The sequence below is a fragment of the Diplotaxodon limnothrissa genome, linkage group LG13 (genome assembly GCF_057381915.1).
Source record: "Diplotaxodon limnothrissa isolate DT_005_m linkage group LG13, D_limnothrissa_male_GT1.1, whole genome shotgun sequence".
NCBI lineage: Eukaryota > Metazoa > Chordata > Actinopteri > Cichliformes > Cichlidae > Diplotaxodon > Diplotaxodon limnothrissa.
This window is the reverse complement of record NC_140608.1, coordinates 13,992,977-14,014,325: the sequence shown is the minus strand read 5'-3', so window position 1 is coordinate 14,014,325 and position 21,349 is coordinate 13,992,977. Positions and strand designations below refer to the sequence as shown.

Sequence of the window (21,349 nt, the reverse complement as noted above, 5' to 3'; positions counted from 1 at the left end):
TAACTTGCTTCATGGGTGGCAGCAGAGCACGCAGCCACATGTGTGCGGTCATATGGGACTTTTAAGCCTGCAAATACACACAGACATCATGAATCATTTACAGTGAAAGAAGAGATGTGGATAACAGTTAAACTAGCTCTGTCTTGAGTCTCAGTGTGTGTGTGTCAGCCATCATGTGGACTTGATAAGTTCCACTGACATTGTGTTTTCTCTTGGTGGTTGTTGAGTTTTCCAGTCTGGGAGCGCTGTGTGTTTCTCATTGGTTGGTGAGCTGCAGATGATTAGAGCGGAGTCCATCCATGAAATCCCCTTTAGGTCCCATCGAAAAGAGACAGTTTGAGGAAGTGTGTCTATGTGTGTGTGTTGTGAGAGTGAGGGGAAGGAGAGAGACAGAGCGTGTTAGGCTAGCTCTATTTTTCAGCATCAGAATAAATCATAAACTCTCCCCAGATGCGTCCACAATGGCCTCCCTTTCCCCTCTTTCAGCATGTGCAGAAGTGCAAGACTTTAGAGGGTTAAAGTTATAAACAAGAAGGCTGCTATGACAGTCCAACTGGCCTGCTGGAAATGAGATAATGCTGCTCAATGACATATTTCCTGCAGTCCATATAAATAAATAGAGAAAGTGACACTGCGGAGGAAAGGGGGAAGTGATACGTAGCTCCAATCAATTATTTTCCCTGCCTGTTTGTACTAGTTTTAGTTGACATTAGCTTTCAAAGTAAAACAAAGACAACAAAGACAAACAGATGCCACTGAAATGTGCTGCATTCAGTATTAGTCCAGTATTTGTTTTTCATTGTGATTCTTTGTATGGCCTATATTTAGTCCAAGAAGAGAGAAAAAGAGTAGGGAAGCAAGACTTTCTCTCTTGGGTTTTTGTGTAAGAGTATTCCTAAAGCAGCCTCGTTATTCTTCTCTTTGTAAAAGAAGCGATTTTTCCGTCGCTGCTTACCAGTCCTCCTCCCACTAAGCTCTCTCCTCCTTTCTCCACCACAAAGGGATGAGAGAGGCACCTTACACACCGAGCATGCTAGTGTACCACATCTGTGTGCGTGTGCATGATAATTTGTGTGAGCATGAATGAAAGATTTTAAGACGTTAAGACGGTGTTTTGACCTGCAGATGATAATGGTAATCACGATGATGATGATAGTGGTGGTGTCTGGCTCGCTCGTCCAGATTGCACTTACTCCTTTGCGGAGGCACGAAACACTGAGGTCAGACAGCAGGGAGAAAGTGAAGGGAGGCACGGCTAAGAGGCATGTTTATCATTTATTTTAGCCGGAAGGGAAGCAAGACGTGAAGGTGTGGAGAGAGCAGGATTGGGGGAGGGCGTGAGGGTGAGAAGGAAGGCAGCGACAGTCTTGGCCGCACACAGGAACACTCAGTCACTCTCAGTCACTCTCTCCGGGCCACACAAATTCACATGTTCATGCCTGTGTTTTTGGCGAGGGTCCAAAGGCCTTGCAGACTCGATCTATGTGCTTTCTCACCTCATTGTCTTTATGTTATCCCCCCACACATATACACCTTCACTCATTTTTGTTCTCTTTCAGCTCAACCAAAGACCTGTCTACACATACAGTACACAAAGCGTGTCAGCACATTAAAGTTTTTGTTTATGTCTTCAACACACAAGGCATGTTTGTTAAGCTCAAAATAGACTCATGACTCTTCAGACTTACCTTTCTTATATTTTGCTTTATTTTTGTGTGTTATGGCCTCTGAGTGCTGATAACTGTCAAAATGTAACCCTTTCAAACTTCAAGGTTCTTTTTCTTTTAATTAAACTTTTTAAAATCATAGTCACCTTTTGTGGCTTGCCTGCCACTTCCTTGTGTTGTTCCTGGGATTTTACCAGGTTAAGTCTCTGGTCCAAAAAAAGAGTATCGACATTAAAGTCACCTGCAAAATTTCCTTTTTGAATCCCAGGCCTTCACTTTGATTGCTAATAAACATTTAGGTAATTATGCCCTTGACAGAGGAATAAATGATATGTAGACATAAACAGTTTGTGTATGTTTGGCTTAGTTTCTCTATCTGAAAGCATTGCTCTCTATTTGCAGTTGTATCTTGACTCATTTGTTGGTACATTTCCACGTGCAATGACTTCTTTTTGAAGGCCCACAGTTTGTTTATGTGGCTGTTTATATGTGTGTCTACTTGTGGGTTTTTACCATGCAGGGAGGAAGAAAGTAGTTAGCATTTAGTGGCAGCACACTGCCATTCTTTTAACAGCTCTCACACACCTCATTAACTCTCTTAATGAGTAAGTAATCAGACACATTCCCCCTCTGTCTTTCTGTCTTTTTCTCCCTCTTTAAATGGTAGAATAAAATTAAGAGCATTTGGCAAGGGTAAACATTTTCTTATCATGTAATCTAGTCGAGCTCTTGAGAAAACAAACACCCGGCCTAAAATAAATGCACTTACACAGGGACCATAGAGGGAAGTCTTTTAGAGAGATACTCTATTTATAATCGCCATAAAATTTAATTAGTAATAAATGGATCAGGAGCTTCTTTTCATTGACTGTGATATTTTTAAAATAGGTTGAAATGTTTTCGTAGCTTGACTGTATAACTCTTTGTAAAAGAACAATGCAGGAAGAGGTGGACTGAAGAGAGAGTGATGAAATAAGGGTGAACGGCTGTGAAGCAGCAACAGGAAATCTTCATCCCTTTCTGCATTACTGAGTTGCTGCCCTGTGAAAAAAAAGATTTCTATCCAGTGCATTTAAGTGATTTTCTTTGCTTTTGAAATTTAAAAGAGCTATCACCCAAACAAATCTCATCTCTTGATGGGAAGTGGTCTACATTTACCCACACTTTCATACATGTGACAGCGTTTCGAAAATAGCTGGTTTTCCCCAAGTTATGCAGCAGTGAAAAGCAAACAAACAAATAAGATGTATTTATTTCATTGCATATTTTTGAGAATATCTCTTTCAAAAACAACCTGAGTTCACCTTGAGAATGTTTAAGAAAAAGTATACAGAAAAGTAAAGTGTTAATAGTGACCAGCAGCTGTAGAAGGCATCAATGAAGTCGACAGAGTGCACACATCTTCTTAAACGGCAGTTGAAATTTCTCCTAAGGAAAAGCTTTAAAACTAACATATCATAAATAGGATTTATCCTCCCATGTATCAAAGCTTTTGACAGCCAAATGTGGAGGCACAAAGTCGGAAACTAAGAAATCTTTCGTGTATGACAGAGGCAGTTATTTGTTTTCACATGTAAGCTCATGTGCAAATATGTCTATGTGTATAAAGGTCATTACGAGATATAAATTACGCCCACACCAAATATCCTGAAGCTTTGCAGGTGTCAGCCACGAAATGTGTATAAAAGCTGGACTGCCTTAAAAGTGAAGCCAATGCAGATGTGCCTTAAACTTGCTTTCTTCCTCATGATCATAAGAGGGAAACTTCAGGGATTTCTGAAAGAGGCTCAACTTAATAGAAGTTTATGAGATATAACACTACTTCGCAATTGATTTAGTGCAACACTCTCTTGGTGAGTTATTGGTTTAAAAAGCTACCTTTAATACAGCATAATGTTCATTTGGGTAATTATGGTCCCCTACAGGGCGGTGCCTCCGTAGTGTAGTGGTTAACGCACTGGCTTAGCAAGCAAAAGGTTTCTGCTTCCATTCCAGACAGAGACACTAATTCCCTTTTGGGTTGTGTCAGCAAGAGCATCCAGTGTAAAACTCTGCCAAATCAAACATGACAAGGGATCAGCTCAAAGAAGCTTTCATGATCCCATATAGAGCAAAATAGATGAAATAAATCCGACTACCTTGTGATCATCAAGTTGCTACCATGTGAACATGTAGCTTCCTTGAGTTTTAGTCAAAAAATTTAAATGCAAAAGCTGAAATGCCTGAAACGTTATACTTTGTTTTTAATTAAGTGGCTGAACTGCTTCAGCATCCCTAGATATTCATTTTGCCCATACCTCCACAAAAGAATTAAAAGGGTCACAGCGTGTCTTTACGCTGGCGTTTTGATCCGTATATTAACATGAAACCATAGTAGGTATGTGTATCATGAAGGTATGTACAGTGTTAGTGTAGTGTACTGAGATAGAGATCAGAGGTTAATGATGTGAATCAGACAGGAACCAGACATTACCTTCAGCGTGGAGCTAATCTTCAGACCAGGCGCCTTGAGCTATGTCTGATAACATAGCTAATTATTTCAGATATAGACTCTGCGGGGATTCTTGTAAACCAGCATATCAGTAGCTACGTTTATTATCAGAGCAATTTACACTGATTAAACAATAAGATTGTTTGAGGTCCTGAATAAGTGAAACCTTAAAAAGCTTGACCGCAGTATATTAGAGACTGTAGTTCATACAGCGAAGACACACCTGAAAACATGTGTGTTACCGCATCATTACGGCAACAATGGGAATGAACTGTGAGCAACGTCACCCAGAAAGAGCCAGGGGTACATTAATGAACTAACTGCCCACTTGCATGGTATGTAGTGCATTAAGGTAAATGTATACCAGGTCTTGGCTCTTTTGAACACTCACTCTTGTTCACTCAAGCGTTGGATCGCACACCTATGATGAAAAAAAGGCATGCTGCGTGCAGGAAATAAGGAAAGAAAAAGTTGTAGGTCTAACATTGCAGCAAGTCCCTCAGCCTTGGAGTAGAGGCTGAGGGACTGCCTCGGGATATTCTTCAACGCATTGTAATGAGTGCATGGAAGGAGTCTGGGCAGTGGCGACTGCTGCAAAGCTCTGGTGGTTTCTTCTACCCCGAACAGAGCTCTGCGAGTGTCATGAAGCCCGGAGGTTATAACCGCTTCTCCTTCGTCTCCTGACTTTATCTGCTCCTGCAATCCACTATCTGACTCTGAGGTTAGATAAGTCTGATGCAGTACACACATTTTAAAACATATGCGCTGGCCAGACACTCAAATCCAAGATGATTTCATGAAGAAACAAGGCACAAAGAAGATGGAAGTGGTTCCTTTGCCAAGATGATTTCTGAACTATCTCTGGGCTGCTGCACAAGTGATGCACTGTCGTGGTATTTGCTAAAAGGCTTTAACATTAGATTTACTGTCGCTAGATTTTGTGTCAAACACCATGGTGACCATTATCTCTATTTGTGGTGACTGTTGTCATATAATCATGTCTGTTTTTGAATGGATCAGTGCTTCCCTGAAATCAGCTCGACTGAAATCAACTAATCAGAGATGTCAAAGTTCTCAGCAGCAACACAGTTGGAGCCAAGCTTAGAAAATACCAGTGAGGGGCAACCACAGACTATGTAAAATACAGTATGGTCTCCCACAGAAATGTCCTGTTTGCCATTTTAGGAATGTGTAAATGCAGAAATGTCGAGTTGCTAAATTTAATATTGTTCTGGCTCCTGTAGGAGTTTAACCCGTCGATAAATCCTTATAGAATACAGAAGACTTCAGACTCCAAACCATGACCACTGTGATTATTGTGTTTGATGTGACAAAGGGAGAGAAAGAAACATGCAAAGGGACAAAAGCAGTATAAGTAAATGAGATTTTCTGGCACTATAGATAGCATCATTTATAGTTGTCATGGGTTTTTTTGAGGGGGGGGTGCACATTGTCCCAGAATAGACTTATATTTTTTAAGTGACCTCCCACGACCTCAGCACCAAATCCAGTCAAACAGCACCATAATTGGTAGTCTATAGATCACTCTAACCAATTGTGTTTTAGCATGCTAGCAGGATTGACGAGTTCACCCTAGAGCTATCATTTTACTACTTACAAAAATGGGATTGTCCTCATATCATCAGAGCTTTCCATCCTTTTCTCATGCCTGTCCCCATATTTATGTCTTTCTTCCTCTCCCAGCACCTACTGCCTCCGGCATTTAATGCCGCCTGAGCACAGCAATTTGTTGAAATTTCCCATTGGAGCCTGGGAGTGAACACACACATACAACCACCACACAGAGAAAAGATATCCTCATATGTCCAGGGGCAAGAAGTCATTAACCAAATGTATGCAGAAGATCACAAAAGAGACATCTTTTGTGTGTTGGTGATTTTCTTTTGTTGTAGAAAGGTGAAGAGAAGGTGAGGGGACTAATTAGTAATTAGAGTTCAGGTCCAGGTAGACCTCCTTTGATAAGCGGCACCAATTCAGCCCGGGTGCCAGACTGACTCAGCTTTCATTTCTTCACTCATGCTGTTTTGCCAAGAGAACAACAAAGGAGCTGGAGGGAGCACAACCGTTCTGGCTCTCATGTTTGCTAGTTAGGAGACACGAAGCCGGTTTGGTGTTTGGGATATGATCCTGCAAAATATGGCAGACTGACAGAATAGCTAGATTATTGTTGTGTAATTGCCTAAATTGCCTGCTAACTGTGATGCCCTATATCTCAATGAAAGCAGATGTTATGCAGATCTTCCGAGAAAATGTAACTCAGAAACCTCACAGGATAAAATTAGAATGTGCCACTAGATGGAATATTTATGTTCTGTCTGAACGCGAGCCAGCGACGTGTGTGTTTCATTTGCACATCTGTACGTGCTCGTCAGGTTTTTGTGTGTTCAGAATAGCAGCCATATAAAGGGCTGCTTACTTGTTCCCTTATCCACTAAATAAAAGTGCCCCTAACACGGTCATTCCCATGCAACATCATTGTAATGCCGTCTTTTAATGGAACAAGACTGTAAACACGGGGCAAGACCCTACAAGTCAGAGTAGACTGCCACACTTCAATCTGACCTCAATATTTTATGCCATGGAATCAAACACACAAATTCCATTTTAATTGTGGTGTATTTGCAGTGGCCTGCATAGTACTCTTTTAATTTTTGCTGTACCGTAAAGAAACAACCACCCATTCATTAGATGGATTGAGCAACACAACCGCTGTAATGCGTTTTACTCCCCTCTTTTGTATCCTGCCGAAACAATGTCTGTGCGATATTCATTCCCGGGAACATTCTGGAAAGCATCACCCAGTGGGGACACTATGTGAGACTGTGTGTCTTGGGAACTCATTTTAGCATTACCCCATGGGGGTTTTAGCGTGGATATTTGTTGTGTGCATCAGAGGATTGCATGCTGTGGTGCGCATGAACATTAACTAAGCAGGAGTCATCAAAGTCTGATTCTGGTGTTGTGCCTTAGCCCTTCTGTGGGTGACCATAAGTGCTCTGTTTACATCTGTCCGGGCTGTGGGAGCCTTCCTTGCATGAGGCAGGAGCCTCTCTGGTATCAGCCAAGAGTTTCCCTGAGTAGAGTATGTACAGAAGATGGTTACATGCTTTCTGAGTCAGGTTAGCTCACAATTTAAACAATAGGCAAAATACTGTGACAATTAAAATAGGTCTTGTGCTTCAAATACTGCTTTTCTCTCTGTTCGGGTTGATTATCACACACACACACTCACACACACACCAAATATTATATGGGAAAATAATGCTCTTTGTGCTACTGCGGGAACACCACCAACATCTCATTGGTCGCTGCCCAGCTGTCTGTCTGCCCAACTGTCTGTGAACTGGTGCCTCACACCAGTGCATGGTCAGGGCACAGTGAACAAATTATAGCCTGAGTGAACATTGAATAATACAGCCAACAACAAAAAAAATAACATCTTCATTATGAATGAGTTGGCCATGCAGTATCAGACCTAAGGGTGTTGGCAGAAGGGAAAAAAATGCCCATAGCGTTCCTGTTCTGCACCATTGAGTGTGTTAAAAGAAAGAGCTACACTGAATAGAGTTTGATTCCTGCTGCTAGCAAAGCATGCTTAAACACTAGAAGTGAAAGGTTCACAGAGGAAATTGCTGGAACATGTTAACATTGCTTCCGAAATTGAGTTATATTGGACACACATCCTCTCAAAGTAAAAAAAGACCAAACCAAAGCGATAATCGAGGATGGATTGTCTCTAACCGATGCCTTCTTATTGTGTCTGCAGAGATCTGAGCGAGAACTACATCCAGTCCATTCCCAGAAAAGCTTTCAGGGGAGCTACAGACATCAAAAACCTGTGAGTACCTCACTCTTTCCAGGGTAAATGTGCTCTGCCCTGCAATGTACAGTTATCTTCGTTATTAAATAAGGATTGGTCTATAGAAGCTTTAAAAAAGTTATGAGGTTATGATGAATGCAACCAAAAAGTCTAGCAACATCTGAAAGTAACCACATTTACAAACTGAAAAATACATGGAAACAGTTAAGTGATTAAAAGTCGCTTAAGGAAGTATAAAAATAACTGGTTAATTAGTTATTAACATGATTCTAACATTGCAGTTATGGCAAGTCAATGAAGAGTCAAGCAAGATTATACAGAATAAATTATTATATTACAAGCTACTGTAAATGAACATTTTCCAATATTTATCCAGTCGGGTTAATGGCCTTTGGTAACCGCAAAACATTATGTACATGTCGGTATGTGTAATTCCAGCAGACTGTGCATCACACTGATTAAGTAGACTAACTACCTCACACACGCTCACACACACGCTCACACACACGCTCACACACACACACACACACACACACACACAGAGCTCCCCAAAGGCGTCTTGTAGCAACACTGATTTGCATCTTCGCACGGACACATACTGTAGATTTATGAGGTGTATCGATGCAGATAAACAATTAGTGAAGTGCTACTCTTGGGGTTACAAGAGCTGAGATGACTAAACCAGTATTGATTTACCACAATCCATCAGTGTTCTGCTCACTGTACCCATGATTACAAATAGCCTATAGGGAGGCGGAAAGATTGTTTACTGTATGTGCCTCGTGTAACAAAGGCTCTCTCTTGTGTGTGATCTGCAGCCAGCTGGATAAAAACCACATCAGCTGCATAGAGGACGGAGCCTTCAGAGCTCTGAGAGGCTTGGAAGTGCTGTAAGTATCTGAAGTGATGCTATTCATCCAACCCAGCCCTCTATTGTTCCATTAAAGCACTTAGTTAAATTAAGACATTGTTTTGGCCTCGCTAATAAGCATAACTAACAAAGCACAGGCCTGGCTTATACCAAAATACCCCCCTGTGGGCCTCACGAGGGGGGCCAGCATCATGGAGACCAAGCTCCATTAAGTCACAGTTGACAGCAGTGTTCCCTTCGATCACATTAACACCCCCCACCTGCCCACCACTTCACCTCCATCTACACATCACCCACTTCTGGGCAGGCCATCTGACATTTGGGGGTTCCTACCATTTTACAAAAAAAAAAAAAAAGAATCCTATTCAAGTTAGCACTCAATCCTCCATGCATTGGTGACCATGCTTAGCAGTTTTTGAACATTCAATTAATCATCCCTTGTCTAAAGTGTCCAAGCGGTCTCTGTTAGAGCTCTCCACCTGAAACAATTTAGACTTACAGTTCAGGCAGGGGGACGAGGGCACTTTGACAGGCTTGCTATTTTGATAGTGAAAGGCTGTTTTGCATGTGTGTTTGTGTATGAAGGGTTTGAAAAAAGTGACAGCTGCTGTCATGACATGGAGGAAATAGTCGTAGGGTTGTCACAGTGGTACAAGCAGGGATAGGGGGTTGTTTTGATAGGGTCTGTATTTATAGGTTTCGTGGGGGGAGGAGGACAGCTTGCGTTGAAAGGGGGTAGCAGGTTGAAATATTGCAAAGGGTTATTAGGCTGATTGAAATGACCCGATTCTCTTTCTGCAGCTGATGCCCAGAGTTCGATGAAAGTGGTGTGATCATGACTGTGAGCTTGCCTGTGCATATTTGCATGCATGAATGTCTGCATCTGCGAGGAATAAGGTGCTAGACTCCTGATAGGCCACGAGAAGAAAGAGAGACGGGGAGAGTTTCAAAGAGAACTGATTCCAAAAAGTTTACCGATGCTAAAATCTTGTTTTCTTTTTCACAGAACGCTGAACAACAACAACATCAGCAGCATCCCCGTCTCTAGCTTCAACCACATGCCCAAACTACGGACTTTGTAAGTCTCACAAATCCCACCACTTTTCTACTGATCCGGAGATATTTCCCATAAAAATAAAACAATATTCCACACACAAACAGGCAAAGCAGAGAAAGGGCTGAGTCCTGTGTGATTTCAATGGGAGTAGACAGGTTCTGTCATTCCAGTCAATGTTGGGTGGCAGCCATTACCACAGAGTAACACAGAAGGGTCTGTAGCAATGCCAGGGGCCATTATTCCCTCCATCTAAAGACAACAACTGGCCCAGATAGACACAAATAGCCCCACAAGTCTATTGTGTATTGTGCATTGTATGTGATTACTAAATCTGAAATTATGCACAAATTAAAACAATTATGCCTGCTGAAACTCTGGACCGTGACTCCACTGCTCTTGCGGTGACATTTTAGGCTCCCAGTGGGGTAGTATTATATGGCTTTTCTGTTTGTGTGCACACCATGCGTCTGCACACATGGATTTGCGAGTTAACACACATGCTCCAGAGGTCCACCTCACCACGGCAAGAGTTATTCTGGACAGGCACAGCACTGCAGGAATGCAGTGTTTGGAGTAGGTTTAGAAAAGACCTCTTTAGTGTTCCTCTTTTTTAGAAAGTGTCATTTATAATCATCCGTGCAGCGTATCATTTGTGTTTTGCCACAGGGATTGGATGTGATGAGTTGTAGGAAAGAATAGACACGTTTTATGCTATTTATGTCTTCAGCTTGTGGTATTTTAGACAGAAAAGGAAAACTTCTTCAATCAATCAACTTTTCTTTTTTTCCCCCTCTCATTTAACAGCCGTCTCCACTCGAACAATCTGAACTGTGACTGTCACCTGGCGTGGTTGGCCCAGTGGCTCAGGCAGAGGCCTACAATTGGCTTATTCACACAATGCACTGCCCCTCCTGAGCTCAGAGGACTTAATGTGGCAGAAGTACAGAAGCATGAATTCAGCTGCTCAGGTAAGATACATTTACAATAAACTTTTGACCAGCAAACAATGCATTTTATAAAAGTTTTTTTTGTGCAAAAGGCAGCAAACAAAATGGTTCTTTATGACAACGTCTCCCTGTGGAGTAAATCTTTTACGGTCCCCTGGTCACACTGACACAAAAACACAGGAAGTATCCTGTGTTTTTGTTTCAGTGTGTATTCACCTGGCAGCCACATGATAACCTGGCAACCCCATGCTCTCTTCTGGCCTTTGCATGAGTGCCCACCTCTTGAGGAGCTGGCGCTGTTGCAAGGAAAATGCCCAGCGCACAGCTGGAGCGATGGCTGCCCCCATTGACAGTAGACCCTCTCTCCTCAATTTGTCATTATTTATAGCTTCTCACCTTCTAGCACAAGGATAACCGTGGCTTTGAAATCACTATTTCTTTTGCGGTGTGTGCGCATGTGTGTGCGTGCGCGTGCACGTGTGTGTGTGAGAGACAGAGAGAGCATGTGCATGTGGGTGTGTCATGCCGTGCATTGGGGTTATCATATCCGGACAATGGAAAAACAGCATGAGAACCTCCACTCCCCACAAGGCCATCTCACTTGCAACGCCAGCTGCGAGGGGTGTTTGTGTCTACGTTTGTGTGTGTGTGTGTACCTCTCTCTGTCTCTCTCTCTCCATGGGTTGTGATTTTTACGCAGCCATACGGCGTGACAGCACAGATCATTAACTATTCATCGCCCAGGGAAAGAGACTCAAAGCGTGGGAGTGTAACGATTCCAGATACGAAAGGGGAGCAGGGGGTGTCAGGGAAATTTGGTTTCTGATAGGATACTGATACAGAAAGTTGAGGTTTCGAATGATGGAGAGCTGTAGTTCATGTAGCATACATATAAGCTGCTGTTGTGTAAAAATACCTAAAAAAGTTAGGAGTGTTGTAGACAGACAAACATTGATTTTTTTTTTTTTTTGAGAGTGTCAATAGCTGATCGTTTTTGTCCCTGCTAACACCAGCAGGAAATCTGCCGCTACTATGTATTTGTGTGTGTAAGTACACAGTGATGCACACACACAAACACATACTAACAGTTTCTTCTTGAGAGGATGAGTGACCAGAAGTTGAACTCCCAGTGAAGGACTCATTAGGGACTGGCTCGCTGGCACATGCATATACACACATACTCCTGTTTTTTGGGTTTTTTTTAGTATTTTTGATGTTCAGCACTGTGTGGTTGTGCGTGTATTTAGTGTGAGCTGTGACCAGGCCAGGCCACCTGCGGGGGATTTGGGGCGGGGTGGCGCTGTGTTGGAAGAAAAGAAGATGGAGAAGCGAGGCGTGTTGCTGTTATGAGAGGCAGGAGAAGGAAAACGGGGTACAGTGTGTTATTCATCGATTCGAAATATGATGAAATTCTGCAGCACCCTGTGTTATGACTCACTTTCTTTCAGTCCCAGTTTTAGGCTGGAAAGCACCACTGTATTGTAAATTTTTGCCTGTAATGAGCAGAGTAACACATTTACTGCTTCGCTTTGAGGAAAAATATTTTTCCAGGCAATGATTTATCATCGGTCCCCTTTAAAAATGGGGTCATTCTTTAATAGTTTAAAAAAACATTGCTGTGTGCTGTATACCAATACTTAATGATTAAAAAAATGGAAAAGCGGATTTAAAAAGTACTAAATCCAGGTGAAAATTGGATTTTAAACAACATTTGCAGAATAAACACTCCTTCTTTAACTTTCTAAATGCTTGAAGGGACTCCTGTGCAAAACCAGTCACTCATTTGCGTTATCTCACAAATTTCTGCAGTGAGATGCATTTTCTGTTCTCCAAACAATTTTGTTTCTTTCAAAAAGGTTTTTAGGTTTGAAATCTGGCTGAAAATCTTTTTTCCCCTTAGCTGTAGCCAATTACACAAGCGTCAGTTTCTGCTTTAGGATACAGTTACTCCCGTTTGTCTTAATGGGCTTTTCTGTGTGTTGTTTTATTCAAACCAAACATTACGCATAACTCCCTTGATCGTTTGCAGCAGATCAAACCCAAAGTTAAAAGGTTCTTGTGCCAACATCATGCTCTATATGACAAAAAATGGATGACTAATTCTACCGCATAACTGCTCTCACAATATAATACAAAAGTAAAAATATTGTGTTTGAGATGAATAATTAATAATAAATTGCTTCAGGGTTGAATACAATACAGCTCTTGTAGTGTGAAACAGGAATTACCCTATAAAAATGGGAAACTGCAGAGGAGACAAATGGGAAGAGGCCAGCGATGGAGGGGAGTTAAATATCAAGACTTGTGAGCACATGGACAGAAGCTAATGGCTTGCAGTGATAAAGAGGCTGAAAATGAGGATGTTAAAAGGGAGTATGAAAGTACAGGTGGAGCAGGGGAAAACTGCTGGAAGAAGGAAAGCAAATAAAAGAAGGGCAATGGGAAGGTAACTGGGTAGCAGAGAAGGCGAATTGGAGAGATAATGGGGGATAGGCAGGAAAAAAAAAACAGGGGAGGAGCAAACATCAAACAGCTTCACCTCAAGTGTACCTGTCACAGAGCTGTCATTGTTAAGGGCGCTCCAGCTGTGCTCTGCACTCCCCCTGATCCCAGGCCTGTCAGATATGCCATGTTGGATCAGAAGGGAGTTTTTCTCTGCCCTACACCTGATCCCAGATCTGTCAAACCTCTGCCGTCCTCTGATCACAGTGCCTCATATCGCATGTGCTGAGGGACTGTACCAGTGTCACACTCGCGATGATAATCGCTGACTTGATTCCCAGATGTGTCGAAGCATTCCGTCCCATCAGGTAATTGATTATGATTGACCAGATGTATGAAGTCTGACCTTAAACATGTCTTATTAGCTAAATGGTCCAAACGCTCGCGCCAGTAATTTTATGGTAAACCATAATGATTCTGGAGTTATGCTTTCTCTGTCACCGACTTTCACCATCACTCACTCTGTCTTCCTCTCGCTGAATGTCTACTCCCACTTGGCTCTCTCGCCAACATTTTTCCACACAAGCTGAGCGATAGATAGGAACGCGATCAAATATTCATGGTTTGAAACTTGGATTAGTAATGCTGTGTAAATGAGGCCATTTAAAAGTCTGTTTTATTCATTTTATCTGGGTTAGACTTGCGTACACACATCTTGTACGCACACACCAAACACGCTGTACTGCCAGCGCAAGCGCCTGCTCTTCACCACACTGTTGACAGTGCCATAGCTATTTGAACAGGTATCTAGAGACAGTATGACGGGTTGTGTGCTCTGTATGCAAATTAAAAAGTTGAAGCTTTTTAGAAGTGGAGAGGTGGGGGGTTGTAAAGCTGAATGTGCAGAATGGCATCAGTTCTTCCCAGAGAACGCAGACTCAGGAGGAATATTTGCGAAGAGATCAATGGATGTTATTGGGAGACCTTCAATTGCCACTCCAGCTCATTCAAGCGCTTTCTCTCCCCTACATCTACTTCGGCACTGCTTTGATATATAACCTAGTTTCTTACCCACTGATTCTAAAAGCTATGTAAGTCTTTTTCTTTTATTTGTTTTTCTCATCCCTAGGAATGCGTGTTCATTTGCAATTCAGCTTATAAAACAAAGGCTTGATGACTTGAGCAGCCGCATAAGAGTTTGAGCCTCAATTAGGAGCATGAGGGGCTTTATATCACCACAGAAAGATCTCCAGCAATTACATCCATTACATCTTGTTATCCTGAAACCAACAAATTCACCTGTGCTCACACACCTGTAGCAGCTCCACATTCCTCTCTTTTATGCATATCCTTCCCTCTGATTGTCTCTTCAGGACACCAGGAGTCTTCAAGCCCGCAGCCTTGCAGCACTGGTGGAGGCTCTTGTCCTGCCATGTGTACCTGCAGTAACAACATCGTGGACTGTAGAGGAAAAGGTCTGACTGCCATCCCAGCAAACCTGCCTGAGAGCATGGCTGAAATGTGAGCGCACTACTTCTTTCTTTATCAAACATGTGACAAAAAAAAGCTTTTACAAAAGAAAAAAAAGTCTTCAAATAAAAACCATCTGTGTCTGAAAAATAATAAGTGCAAAATCTGATACCGCCTGAAAACTTTAGAAATATACATTTTTCATGACTGCTGCACTGCAGCTATCACAAATGTCCATAATTCTTTACAGAGTGTTTTCATGGACGAGTGACTGACATGGAAAAGATTCATTATAAACTCCTCAAAAATTCTTAACATTCTTAATTTAATTCTCTTTGCATCAGTCAACGTTTTCTTTAATTGTAGAGGTTTCACAAGGCCGGGGGAGATATGAGCATGCTTGTTTTATGTACGCATGCTGTTCTGGGTTAGTTTTTTCAGCATGAATCACCTGGCAGGGCATTCATCATTTTGCTGTGCACTGAGAACGACACATACAGTCTTACGGTCGACTGTAGATTGAAACTGCATGCTCTTATCAGCTCAGATGGCTGTGAACCACATGCGAGTGCTTTACTAACATCCCTCCCTCAGTTTATCAGCCCTCCAACATCTGTCTGAGTATTAACTGTTTACGGCCCAGGATACTGTAATTCCTAGGAATGCATGGCTAAACTTTTCAAACGAGTCTTTTTTAGTTCTCTTTATCGGGCTTTCATGCCACTCGCAGAAATCTGCATGAAATGGCACTGCAACTTTGTGATTTATGCATGGTGAGAAAAAAAGGAGGATGAAGGGAGGAAGCCAGCGGTCGCATTGCATGTTCTTCCAAGGAGCATGTGTGTCGTTAGGAGGACACAGCAAGTTTCTAGGTCTCCTCCTCCCCATGGGGTCTGTTTATAAATACCCAGCTACCATGGAAGTCACAGATCCCATGTTCCCCAACAACCCTGACCCATTTCTAGTGCAGTGGCGTTCTGAATTTCCTAATTTGGACATGCTGGTCCACACTTCTTGTTCTTCTCTAATTAAATGACCACCCAAGAAATACAGAGACATTTCTAAAAGCTAGGCTTCAGGCATCTTGCATTTTTACTTTTGGGATATAATTAATTCAGCCTGATCTTTAGTCCTGGTCTACAAACTGTAAAACATGGAAAAATTGAGATGCAGTTTTGCAATGTTTTATGGTTTGTAGACCTCCTCAGCATGCCCTCCAGTTGTAATGTTCCACAAGTGGGATATCATACACACTAATATGATCTATGAGACTAATAACCAGTGAGCTGCACTAATGGGTGACCAGGGAAGCTTCTGAAGGATAGCTCTATCATGCACGTTTTATAGAGAGTGGAGTCTATCTGGATAGCAGATGGGTTAGGCCATGTTAAAACCTTCCCTGCCCTTCACATCTAATTGGTGCTTTACTGTGTTCTGCTAATAAACTCTACTATGCTCTGACTCATCTTTTACAAGACCACAAAGGTAAATCACTCTGTTATATTATGCCTATTCTGTCCTGCCCACCAGGGCCTTACCTTACAGGTTTAATTCCCACAATTTTCTTTCCTGTACCCGTGTCTCCTCCTCTCTTCATTTTTTTTATCACTACATTTCACTCTGTCCTCCCTCCCTGTCTCCCCCCATTGCCGGATTTCAAGGAAACAAATCAACGCCGAATAACTAAAAAAGAGGGGGTTGAGGCGCTGGTCCGTTCTGTAACTTGGTGCAGCAGGTTTGATCTGTGCTTGAAGTTCATTATAAAATCAGTTGCAATTACAGCAAGGGCGGCTGCTAGATATCAAGGCTAGCCTAATACCTTGTTAATGAGGCCCTCTGTAACTCACGAACACACACGCATGCTGCTCTCATTATGTACAAATCGGAGGATTGTGAACCTCTCTGCCCCGTTTTACCCTAATGAATGCCAGTGTTGTGTTTATGGCTGCCGAGGATGTGAGCTGGTTTCTGGTCCTCTGTCTTGTGAAACCAGGCCCAGTTAGCCTGAACGCTACCACAACAGATTATTATGCGCCATAGTCCCCGTCTGCAATGAGTGAATGCTGCCATAAAATTCTCCCCCCTGCCTTTCATCCACACCGCTATGGCTCTGCCATCTACTTCTTACTCACGCACTCACTGGGTGAATACCCAAAGGCATAATGTGTTTCCCCTTAATGAAAACCATGCCCAGGCCCTAATGAAAAGGATGAAGAACATTGATTAGACTGATACAAACAAGAGAACACACACACACTCAGACACACATACAAATGTTGAGCCTGATAAATTGGATGCAAACCATTGATCGTCGGTCCACTGGCAACTCTGAGAGATTCTATCTTATTTTTTTCCTGTCTGCCAATTGGACGGAGTAGCTCCTGTGTTGATTGCAGGGATTAAGTCGCTTCCACATATTGATCTGGAAGGAGTGACAATGTGAGAGCTTAAAAGTTGTCAGGCAGGCAGTGTGTGTATATCCTTGTCTGGCTCAGAGAAACACACTGGGATACCACAGCATGTAGGCATGCTTATACACAGCAGACGTATACATACACATACAAACATCATGTAGAGTGCCAGACTGGTTTGGACCAGTCAGACAGACTGGTTGATGAGAGAAGGCGCTAAAGCCACTTGGCCCACCACTCTGCCGCATGGTGAGGGCAGAGGAACCACAGTGCTGTCACTCCTCTCTAAATCCACAGACTCGCTGGGACATTCAGACAAAAACAGACAGAGAGAGCATGTCCACCACAGGAATCTGTGGTCTGGAATCACTGCTATCCTGAGAATGTCAGTTGGATTTCTATATCTCTCCTTAAAGGCCACTCCTTTTGAAGGGGAAAGATTCTTGATTACCAAAAAAATAAAAAAATAAAAAAAATGTGGAAACCCCAAACTGTTAACTGTTGTGGCTAATGTCCCAACAAAACATTTACCCCCCATGGATAGAAATAAACATAGTCATGCAGAAGGCCTAAGAGGCATGTAGTAAATCTGAAATGCCTCTAACGGAGTAATTAAATCCTGTGGAAATGGTTGCACGCCAAGAAGTCACATACTTAAGAAGGTGATGGTTAAATCTATCAACAGCCATCCTTTGGCCAAAGAGTTTTGCAGATTTTAAAATATTTCTCATTTCCCTGCGGTGACAAATAGCATCTTAATGATTTTTAGATTCTGCCGTAACCGCCCGCCCACCGCAGGCCCATGCCTCATGGTCTGCAGCCAGTCCCTCTGCTGGGAGGCAGAATGGTAGACCAACCAGACAGGCTTGCAGCTGGCTCCCTCTGGGCCCTGCTAAGCCTCGGTAAGGACAGTTTTAAAAGCTGTGAACTGACCTGCAGATAAACAGCCCTCTGCCAGTTACACAAGGGAATTGGTCTGGGTCCCAAGTAGCAGTTTGAAACGCACATATGCATACCCGCTCTAATGGGATGTCTATTTCCCTGGGCACATCTGAGACTGATTAGAGTCGGTTACTGCTCTGTACTACATGCCCAAGTGTATGTTTGTCTGTGTATTAATTTCATTCTTTGACAGTTGTTTTATGGTAAGATTTTGTTTCCCGAGCGCTTTCCTTGTCAACTTTACTTCAGCAGCTCTTAGGCTCAGAGGAAAAAGTAAACTCAAAGAAGCAATATTTCACCCTGCTGCAAAGGTTTCAGTAGACACTTTGCAGACACCCTGAGGATAACAGCGAATTTAACAAGAACAAGTGAGATCATTATTGATCTCAGGATCTCATATGAGAACATAAGTGCTGGAAACTGTAAATGCTATCTCACAAAGAAATATGACTTTTAGTTTAAAAAAAAAAAGGCCTTAACACTCTCACACAAACCAAGACCGAGCATTTTCCCCTCCAGTCCTATTCCTCAGCACTTTAGCATTCACACTGTTTATTGGTTCTGATGATGTTATGACTCCAACATGCCTGGATCTATTACAGCTGGGGAATAGATCTCCACTAATATAATCAGGCCAATCACTAAGGGTCAGAGGTGATTACTCAACTCTGTTAACATGGAGAACTCTATTGTTTGTTTAAATAACACTATATCTTCTTCTCCTCTCCTCTCCACTTCTCTCCTCTCAGACGTCTGGAGCAGAATGGGATTAAGTCTGTTCCACCCGGAGCCTTCTCTCCCTACAAGAAACTGCGTAGGATGTAAGTACATCAGTACACTCACCCTCAGGGCTAAATAATACAGATGAGAACGAGAAGTTTAGGGCTGGAAAAAGAAGCGACAATTGGCGGTCTTCTCATTCCACATCCAGGGAGCATGAAGTATTTATTTTGTCTGTGCCTTAAGAACAAATTCTTGTTCTCAGACTAGTGGTGGCATGGAAAGCAAGCACTCACATCCTACATGAGCGTAATAACAGCTCTCATTTTTCAGTGCTATATACTGGTATTCCCCTGGTTAGTGTTGTGTCCAGTCTGAGTGTGTGTGTTGTGTGCCTGCGTGGGCAAACTGCAAACCACCGGCTGGGACGATGATGATGAGGGGACAGAGAGTGTGTTGGAATGAGGGCTGAGGCTTCGTTCTCTGAACAGTGACAGGCGGGCAGTTAAACACGGAGTGGTTTTTCACCCGTTGAGCCAGCTGTCCGGCCAACTAGCCAGCACACAACCAGGCAGCCAAACCCATACCTCCAACACCACCAGATCTGACTGACATAGCAGCGGGGAGATGGAGGAAACCGGAGGTCAGGGAGTTTTTCTGTCCTTCTTAAAGGAATTCTCACGGTTTTATCATCCAGCCCCGGGGACAGTTTGAAGTTCAGATGAGGTGAACAGAGAGCAGTAGACAGAGCAAAGCAGCTGCTGTCTTAATGTAGCTCCAAGGTAATCCCCAAAATATTTTATATTTTATACTAAAATTAATTAGTTTTTTTGTTTGAGGCTATACTATATATATTGGAAAAAATGTCAGCAATGACAAACCAGACTATCCGGTGTGTCCAATGTCTATGTTAAACTTGAATAAATCCCTTAAACTAAAAAGGCATTGCATTAACAGTAAGATTAGCAACAAGAAAAGTCATTATGTTTAACTGAATATTGTTACAACCATTTAAAGATATACATAGAAATTAAAGCAGGGGTTTTTGTTGAATTACAAATGCAACAAGTGCATAAAAACTTGAACCTTGTACAGAAATGCAACAAATGAAGCAACTTACATCCTATTCAAGCAACTAATCACTGAAGATTTAATGACAGAGTCATTCTCAAACAAATCAAATGCAGTTCAAAGCGATTCACAAGCACAAGAGACCCTACTCTAAGCTCAGACTTACAGGAAATTAATGGTACTTATATAGTGCTTTTCTACTCATGCACTTTGTACAACATAGCTCATTCAAACAAGCGAATGCGGTATGCATCTCTATAACTATACATTTGTACTCCACTGGACACAGCTTGATCTTCAGTATCTTGCCCAAGGATGCTAAAGATGGGAGAGTGGAGCACCCAACCACCAACCTTGCGATTAGCTGATGACCTGCTCTACCTCCTGAGTTACAGCCATCCCTATTTGTGGCATATTTATCTGATTTTTCTAGAGGTGCCAAACCCAATCTGAACGCCTCAAAAACAGAGACAAAATGTATCTAAATCAGTGGTCTTGATCTGTTCTTCTTAACATACATGACCTGCTACTGCTGCTCATTCTGCTTTTAGCAACAACAATGCATGGTCACGTATCTTTGTTGACCCTAGAGGCTCTATTGATTCAGCTGGCTATATAGTCGTAATGGCTAGGCCAGTCCTATGTCCTACACCCTGAGCACACAGTATGCAGACAGCATCTATACATTATGATGAATGTCTCTTCAGATTCATCATATAATCTTAACCGGGCTTTCTGAAAAATGACTCACTCAGAGAGGTTCAATATTTAATTAAGAGGCAAAATCAGCTGAGTAAAAGTTTTTTAAAGGCTATTGTGCACTTGTCTGAGCGTTTGCTATTCGTGGTTTGTGCACCGCTTGTGCTGACCCTGCATGTCCTTTTCTTCCAGTAAATGTCAACCCCACACATTCTCTCTCACCTTGTCCCAGTTTGAATGACCTACACATGAACCATCCCTTTAGACAGGGATGCAGTAAGCGGCCTCACTCACCGCCACATGCGTAAACACGCTAGTGTCTGAGTTTACAGACACACACCAGTGCACATGTTGGCTCCTTTGCTGCGTTTTCATTTCCAGGAAACCTCAGTCCTTTGCAAAAAGACAAATGGCCACTTATTTAACTGTTACCCCCAAATGAGAAAATATCCCTCTTCTTCACCACATGATGATTTCCCTTCAAAGGTATCCAGTCGACTCGAGTTCAGTCCACATACTCCATTAACTCTGTCTCTCCATCTGTCTTTCTCCCTTTCTGTCCCACTGTTCCTCGTTTACTGTTGCATTTATTCACACAGACATGCACGCACATAAACACATAGACACACGGGCTTAGTGGTTATCCTGTGGGGAGAGGCCTGTGGATCCTATTAGCAACAGCTATGTTCAGAGGCAGTCTACCGTATTTCACTTTGGATT

At 42.4% G+C, this 21,349-nt stretch overlaps 1 protein-coding gene across 2 annotated transcripts in view; it reads left to right on the top strand.

The window, feature by feature from the left end:
- Window positions 1-21,349, top strand: part of slit1a (slit homolog 1a (Drosophila)) — an 80,906-nt gene that overhangs the window by 39,108 nt on the left and 20,449 nt on the right. For both annotated transcript variants that reach the window (XM_085369282.1, XM_085369281.1), the window contains exons 5-10: window positions 7,946-8,017; window positions 8,818-8,889; window positions 9,877-9,948; window positions 10,732-10,895; window positions 14,690-14,837; window positions 18,889-18,960. In XM_085369282.1, coding sequence (XP_085225408.1) covers window positions 7,946-8,017; window positions 8,818-8,889; window positions 9,877-9,948; window positions 10,732-10,895; window positions 14,690-14,837; window positions 18,889-18,960 — 600 coding nt within the window. The remainder of the gene's footprint in view (window positions 1-7,945; window positions 8,018-8,817; window positions 8,890-9,876; window positions 9,949-10,731; window positions 10,896-14,689; window positions 14,838-18,888; window positions 18,961-21,349) is intronic.